General features: G+C 47.2%; 3 protein-coding genes across 3 annotated transcripts; all 3 read left to right on the top strand.

The window, feature by feature from the left end:
- Positions 1-1,971: 1,971 nt before the first annotated feature.
- GCG54_00000719 (General alpha-glucoside permease) lies at positions 1,972-3,767 on the top strand (the record flags this gene model as incomplete). The annotated part of the gene is made up of 4 exons (XM_045400853.1): positions 1,972-2,189; positions 2,261-2,624; positions 2,687-3,297; positions 3,353-3,767. The coding sequence occupies 4 exons, from the start codon at positions 1,972-1,974 to the stop codon at positions 3,765-3,767; spliced, it is 1,608 nt and encodes a 535-aa protein (XP_045263526.1).
- Positions 3,768-5,532: 1,765 nt separating this feature from the next.
- Positions 5,533-7,343, top strand: GCG54_00000718 (Cytochrome P450 27C1; the record flags this gene model as incomplete). Its single annotated transcript, XM_045400852.1, has 2 exons — positions 5,533-6,606; positions 6,660-7,343. 2 exons carry the CDS (start codon positions 5,533-5,535, stop codon positions 7,341-7,343), a joined length of 1,758 nt encoding a protein of 585 aa, XP_045263525.1.
- A 2-nt stretch (positions 7,344-7,345) lies between these two features.
- Positions 7,346-7,710, top strand: GCG54_00000717 (uncharacterized protein; the record flags this gene model as incomplete). The annotated part of the gene is given in 2 exon segments (XM_045400851.1): positions 7,346-7,433; positions 7,451-7,710. 2 exon segments carry the CDS (start codon positions 7,346-7,348, stop codon positions 7,708-7,710), a joined length of 348 nt encoding a protein of 115 aa, XP_045263524.1.
- Between the last annotated feature and the right edge of the window lie 174 nt (positions 7,711-7,884).

Below are 7,884 nucleotides of genomic sequence, written 5' to 3'. Positions count from 1 at the left end.
ACCTAATTAGTAAGTATTACTTAGATATATAGTATTATTATTATTACTAATCTTCTTAAAGTAGGGTAGAAATAAAAAAATTATAAAGGTATTTAGGGGCTATAAGCTATAATTAGGTTAAATTAATAGAAGAAATACTTAAAAAGTAAATATAGTATTACTATATTACTTTTACTTACTTCTTCTAAGTTCTTTCCTTTTTAGTCTTTAGTAAGTACTTACTAAGTCCTTATTATAGAGGGTTTTATACCTTAGACCTATAGACCTTCCTATCTATTTAGCCTCTACTAGCTAAGCTATCCCTAAGCCCTCCAGCTAGGTATCTAGTCTCTTATAAATAGAACCTATACTAAATAGTATTAGAGATAACTATTAAGACTTATAATAGTAACTTATAGAGATTAGTATATATTAATTAAGTTCTTTTATTATAGTATTAATAAGAATCTTAATTTATAATAGCTTATTCTTCTTATTATTATTAGAGATAGTATTAATAAGCTATTACTAATAATTAAATAACTATAATTATAATACTCTAATATTTTCTAAGTTTATATAGAATATCTCCTTTAAGAATACTATTTAATAGTTTAATTTAGAAGTAAAAAAGACTTAAGTAGAGAGAAACTTAAAGAAGTAGTTATTATATTATAACTTATACTTATAGTTAAAGTCTTAAATTATATTATATATAATATAGTTAACTACTAAGTAGAAATCACTTAAGTTTAACTCTTTAAACTTAAGGTTTAGTTATATCTTAACTTTATTCCTAATAATCTTAATCTTTATATAAACTTAAACCTCTATAAGAAGTAGTAGTAGTAATAATAGTTATAATAGAGGTAGTAAAAAATACTTATTAAATAGGTTATCCTCTTTAGTAATAAGATTAATTAGTAGTTTAATAGAAGTCTTAATTATAAGCTTAGTAATAGCCTTAATATTATTAACTTTTAGCTATTCTATAGGTATCTCCTTAACTTTATTAATATTATCCTCTATTACTTCTAGTACTAATAAGTTATATTACTTATTTATAAAGTTTATTTATAGCTAAGGTTATTAAGTAATAACTATAATTATAGGTTTATATATACTACTACTAATATAAAACCTTCTTCCTCTTATATTTATTTTATTTTAAGAGTTCTAATTACTATTATACTTCTTATTAATTAAGTTAGTTTTATTTCTCTTAAGGCTAGTAGAGGATTTTACTATTCTTTTTATAGTTAATTAGAGGTTTCTTATTATAGCTATTTTATTAAAAGTAATATATTTTAAATTAAATTAAAGTTAATATAGTATAAACTCTCTTTTATAATCTTCTTCTTAGAGAACTAAAATAAGTAGAAAGGATTTTTATATTACTAATCTTATTAGTATAAATCCTAGTTTAGAGGAGATATTCTTACTTTTATATAATATTACTAGCTTTAATAACTATACTAGTTATATAAAAGTAGGATTATTATTATCCTACTCTAGTATTATAATATTATACTTATATTACGCTCTAAATAGTATTAAAAAGCCTAAATTATATTAAAAAGCGCGTTAATTAATATTAGTAGTGTCATTATTAATAGTAAAAAGTGGTGTGGAGGGGTAATAAATCGTATACTGATAGGGGTTTCAGGTAAGGCAAACGCAAATGAGTGCGGATTAGTCCGCTAGAATATCACCCATAGCGCGACCCAGTTCACGGGACACGCGACTCGCATTTCCGGGGTTCCTGCGGGGAGTGGGGGATGGATTCGGGGAGGATTATGAAAGCGTGGGGGATAGTCTGGGGAACAAATCGAAAACTCTGGGGTGCATGCTAGGTGGCCGGGTCTCTCCAAGATTGAGTTTGATAGCTTGAACGCACTATAAAGGCAAGGTTCACATAAGCGGGCAGAATTCAGCTGAAGTCGAGCGAGCCAAACCCTGCTTCCATTTTCTTCGAGCTGCTCTTTGATAATCATGGCTGGCGACACAGACCCCAAGGCTAATGTCGAAATGGTCGAAAGGCCAGGCCAAAGCGAAGTTCAGCAAGAGTCGGCACCTATTGAACGTCCATGGGGAGCCATTCTCCGCCACCGCAAGGTGGTCTTGTTCGCGATTCTCGCCAACATAGGGCCGCTGATGTTCGGATACGATCTTGTGGTTGTTGGGGCTATCTCAGCTCTCCCAAAATTTCGGTACAGCCCGATGCGACTAGTTTTCATTTCTAACTTTTTTGTAATCACATATAGCTGATATCTTGAAATAGTGAAGACTTTGGGGATGGGTACGGCAGAACATCAATCCTCCCAGCTCTGTGGCTCGGCTTGTGGAACGGTCTTGTCCAAGCCGGCGCTGCGGGCGGTTCCATAATCGCTGGTTGGTTCCAAGACCGCTTCGGTCGGCGGGCAACGTTCTTCCTCGGGGGCATCTTGGGACTAGCTGGGACAGCTGCAGCTTTCACGTCCGGCATGCCATCCGGGACAACTGACAGAAGGGTCTTGTTCCTATTCGCCAAGATCATTATTGGAATGGGTTGTGGCGTTCTCATGTCTGCTTGTCAGACATACATCTCTGAGATTGCACCCAAGAATCTTCGCGGTGTTGTCCTGGGTTTTTATGCCTTCAACGTTGTGAGTAGACGCGTCTCCGAGATGATTTCGTAAAGCGAGATGCTAACGGGTTTGTCCAACAGTCTTTTGGGCACCTCCTCGCAATCACGATCGTTTACAACGAAGTCGGCAACCTGAGTTCTGAGTCTTATCAGATACCATTCGCTACGCAATGGGCATTCGGCGGAGTAGCCGTCATCGCCGCTCTGTTGCTGCCGGAAAGCCCAGTCTGGCTGATTTCCAAGGACCACATAGAGAAAGCAGAAAAGTCATTGCAAAAGCTTGGAACCGGCGGCGGCCAGAATATGCTCCAGAGAATTCAGGCCACACTAGCGCACGAGGACGATGACACGGCCCGGTGCAGAGGTCCCCCAACTTATCGTGAATGCTTCCAGGGCGTCAATCTGCGTCGTACGCGTATCATAATCTTCCTCAACATCCTTCAGCAGTTCGTCGGCATGGCGCTGTTGCAGAACGGGGCCTATTTCCTTACCATGGCCGGCATGTCCGCCAAGTACTCACTCATGGTCAACCTCATCGGCGTCGCCTCGAATATGGTTGCGAACATGATCTCGTGGTACACAGTGCCGAGGTTTGGCAGAAGAACAATGATTCTCATCAGCATCGTTCTCGATATCTTTTCTTGGGCTGCTATGGGCATCGCCGCCTGTTTCAACACCCCCGCGGCTGGATGGTGAGTTTTGAAGGATGTTCTCTTGACGTTAACTCAATACTAATACCATTTGCAGGTTCGTTGGAGTCGCCCTTCTTCTTTTCGGGTTCTTCAACAGCTTCGGTGTGGCCAGCGCGGTTCCGGTCATCGCTTCCGAGGTCTCCTGCGTCCGGCTGCGGTCCAAGTCAGCCGGCATTGGCCTCGCTGCCCAATCTATCGCAGCCTGGATCTTCAGCTTCTTTACGCCCTATCTTTACAACCCCGACGAGGCGAATTGGGGAGGTAAGATTGGGTTCTTCTTCGCGGGTACCAGCATCTTGGTTCTCTTTGTTTCATGGCTAGAGATTCCTGAGACCAAGGGAAGGACCCACGCCGATCTTGACTTTCTCTTTGAATCAAGGATCAAGTCTTCTGCTTTTGCAAAGACTGTTGTACCGCAGGTTCAGAACGCTGAAGATGACTTGAAGGGACTGGGCGGCGAGAAGTTTTAACTCGCTGATGATCATCGGTTGTTGCTGTGCCGGTGGAAGTGCTTGTGGAATCATTACTCCCAAATCCGAGCAATCGTATTCATTGATCTATCAGCACTTGTCTCCGAAACGTGATCATAATGACTATGTATCTAGGTTCTTGAATGATTCGGTTGAGACCATGCATCGTGAACGGCCATGGTGAAGACTTTAACCATTTTCCAGTGCACATCCGCCAGCAGGAAGCAATCGAGATTGCAGAAGGGGTCGAGTCCTCGATTCGAAATACAGCGGAGCGAAGGCCCCTGTGGTGTCCACCTGTCAGGAGTTTGGTGACGAATTACTCGCGTTCTTTGGTCAGAAACAGTCACATCCACATTCACTACCGACGTCTGCGGCCCGCACCCTAGGGTTCAAACTTGCCACACAGCCGCCCAAATGGATCCTGAAGATTGATAAAGCGGTTCCTGTCACTGCGACGTCAACGACCTGTCCAGCTCATTCCGAGCTCATCCCCGATGGCACAATTGGCTAGCGCGTCAGACTGTTAATCTGGAGGTTGGTGGTTCGAGCCCACCTCGGGGAGAAAAAGTGGTTAAAATCCACTATGGGTTCTATCTTTTTATGTTTTTGTTTATTTCATCTGATGTCGCTTGCCGCAAGCTGTGCACCGTGACTCGTCTCATTTTTTGCCGCAATTCAAATCTGCCGTGGCCCCTGCTAGCCAGCCCAAGACTAACCAAATATGAACAAATGTCTCCGGCGTCTCACTCCATGTTGCCGATCGCTTAACATCGTGTCTATCTGCGGATCTCACTTAGCTCAAGATCCCAGAGATGACATCGCGTGAGGCCTGCATAAGCGTCCGGTTTTGCATCGCGAATGCATCTCAAACTGGATACGCATCAACGTCGTCGCCACGTTTCTTTGGCGCTGGGCTGACCGCTTGTTTGCTTTTTTATCGCCTGGCATCTCACAAAAAGCAAGGGCCTTCAGCCGGGAGTGGACTAGGTGACATCAGGCACATGGGGCCTGGGCCTCTTGACGAAACCGCGATAATCACTGTCAGCCACCACAGTGGCAGAGACACAAATCCGGTCGGAACAAACCCACCCCATTCATCGCGCTTCAAAGAACTGACTAGTTACGCATTTCCACTGACTCTGATTGGCCCGTTCCCAATCTAACAGGATGAACCAGGAAGAGTCCAGTGTTCAGCCGCTTTCCCGTACAAACGGAACCGAGACCAAACATCAGTCCGGCGGACGCCCGCTCATGGCAGAGGGAACACACAATCTGGAACCTCCCGTTTCGGTCGATATCATTCGTCCACTCTTGGAGAGTTTTCTCCCCCGTGAATATGGCACAATAAAGCCTGGTAGAGACAGGCGGGGCCTCGCGGGGGCCACACGGCTCACATACGGGGGTCATCCCTACTCACATCAATTTTCTGCGACGAGTGAATTGCCGCGTCTGGTAAGACGTTCGTGTCCCACTCTGCTCCCGTGGCGGCGTCACCAAACTCTTGTGGGTTTCTGCCGGTTGCCCGCCCGCGGAGAGCCTGACGAGCTGCGAACTGCCCCATGCTTCTCCCACCGGACCCTTAAACTTCATCTAGAAAACGGACGAATGGTCCAGCCCGATGCTCCGTTTGGATGTCCGACTACCCTCCAAACCCTCACGCGTGTTTGGTGATTTAAAAAGCGCCGTGCCGCTCGCTGGCAGAGTTCGAAACCCTCTTTGACGTCACGCGTCGCGGGAATTTCGACCTCTCACAGACATCACGATGCCAGGCATCAGCGTGCCTTCCGGCTCAACCGACGCGAGTCTTTTCGCAAAACCATATGCCCTTCTTTCTATCGCAGCCGTAGTGCTCCTCTACGCCTTTTACCGATGGGCCCTACCGAAGCCGATATCTAATATCCCGCACAATGTGAGCGCCACAAAGAGCGTTCTGGGAGACATCCCGTCCCTGATGGAAGGCATCAAGCGCACCGGAGAGTTCAACCTCTGGCTGCAGGAACAGGCGGCAAAATTCGGCTCGCCTCTCTTCCAGGTCTTCATCCGTCCTCTTGACCGGCCCACGTTAATCCTGTGCGACTTCCGAGAGGCGCAGGATATCCTCATGCGGCGCAAGGAATTCGACAGATCGCGCGCGACGGCCGATCTCTTGGAGAGCAGCGCGCCAAACCACCACATCCACCTGAAGACGGATAGCGAGTGGAAGCGGCACCGAAGGCTTTTGCAGGACCTCATGTCCCCGGGTTTCCTCAACGAGGTCGCTGGCCCTGCTGTGTACGCGGGCGTTCAGAGACTCATCGACCTCTGGAACGACAAGACTCGGATGGCTGACGGACGGCCCTTCCCCGCTGAGCTAGACATCTACTATGGAGCCCTGGACGCCGTGAATGCCTTCACATTTGGAGGCAACTTCCCTATCAGCGCCATCCGACCCTCGCTGGAAGCTGTGGAGAGTCTCAAGCCCGAAGATGTTGAGCGGCTTCGAAACGCTTCCACCTCGGGCAACAAGCCCATGGACTTCCCTTACGGGGACTGCGACGAGAAGATTACGGGAACTTTGGATTTGGCCGGCGCTATCGAGCATCTGTTGGGATCACCGATTCCCAGGATCAAGTGGTGGTTTGTCAAGAGGAGACCTGAGATTGTCAAGGGTATGGCTATCAAGCAGGCGTACGTCAAAGAGGAGATTGCCAAAGCGCTGCAACGCCTCAAGGAGAGTGGCAACGTGGAGGAGACGAAAGTCCTGTCCGCCGTTGAGCTGGTTGTGCTCAGAGAAAAGAAGATGGCAGAGAACGAGGGCAGACAGCCCGACTACTTCAGCCCTATAATGATTGATGAGGTGAGCACTCCCTTCTTCCACCACGACTACGTTCACTTGCTAACCTCTCCCAGGTCTTCGGTGTAGTTATCGCAGGTCATGATACAACTAGCACCACCATGTGCTGGGGCGTCAAGCTCCTAGCAGACAACCCCGACAGGCAGACGAAGCTGCGCGATGCTCTCCGGGCCGGCTTCCCCGACGCCGCAGCTGAGGGCCGCAGCCCCAGCATCAAGGAGATCACGAACACCAAGATCCACTACCTGGACGCCACAATGGAAGAGATTCTCCGCTGCGGCGGCGCCGCCCCGCTAATCGACCGCGAAGCTATCTGCGACACCGAGCTCCTGGGGCACCACATCCCGAAAGGCACCGTCGTGATGATGCTCGGCAAGGGACCCAGCATGATGAAGCCCGCGATCCCGGTCGACGACTCCAAGCGCAGCAAGTCCAGTCTCGCCGCGAAGGCTCGCGTCTGGGACGACGACGACGTCGACCAGTTCAAGCCTGACCGCTGGCTTGTCGACGGCGAGTTTGACCAGCAGGCCGGCCCTCAACTTGCTTTCGGCCTCGGCACGCGCGGGTGTTTCGGTCGTAGACTCGCATACTTGGAGCTAAGGATTATCGTGACGCTGATTGTGTGGAACTTTGAGCTGCTGCAATGCCCGGAGGAACTGTCTGGGTATGCTGCAAAGGAGGGTCTCACGTTCAAGCCCAAAGATTGTTACGTTCGTCTGCGGGCACTTGGCAAGGAATGAGCATGAGTTCTTGGGCAATTAAAACTTTTGTGTACAAGGAACCGGACAGCATAGTGGAGCGCTTCATGACCAGGCGGTTTGTCCCTGGGTGTATTTTTTGGCATTAGACTGGAGGCGATCATCACCAATTACCAATCCTATCTACCCAGTTAATTCTCCTCGACCGTGTTCGCGTATTGTCTCAAAAGCGCAAATAGATGCATTAAGTCAACTCAACGATTCCCTCTTGATCTTATTAGACGACTCGAATCATCGTTACGGGTCATCTAGGTATGGATCAAGGGTAGTACTGCGGGCGGTTGCGCAAGGGAGACTATCACTGGCCTCTCTCTGGATCGAAGGCACTAAGATAGGGATAAAAGTCTAGAGTCTTATCGTCACGAGATTTGATTCGATGCTACTCTTTGAGCCATATTATTCGAGCGTCCACCAATCACAGAGCGAGACCCATCGTGATCGACGGACTGGACGTTCTCAACTTCCCCGCCCCCATTGCTAGCGTTACTCCCACCCAAGATCCACGCGTGGCGGCTCCAGCAGA

This window comes from Colletotrichum gloeosporioides (genome assembly GCF_011800055.1).
Source record: "Colletotrichum gloeosporioides strain Lc1 chromosome Unknown consensus_50, whole genome shotgun sequence".
NCBI classification, from domain to species: Eukaryota; Fungi; Ascomycota; class Sordariomycetes; order Glomerellales; family Glomerellaceae; genus Colletotrichum; species Colletotrichum gloeosporioides.
This window is presented reverse-complemented; position numbering and strand designations above follow the sequence as displayed.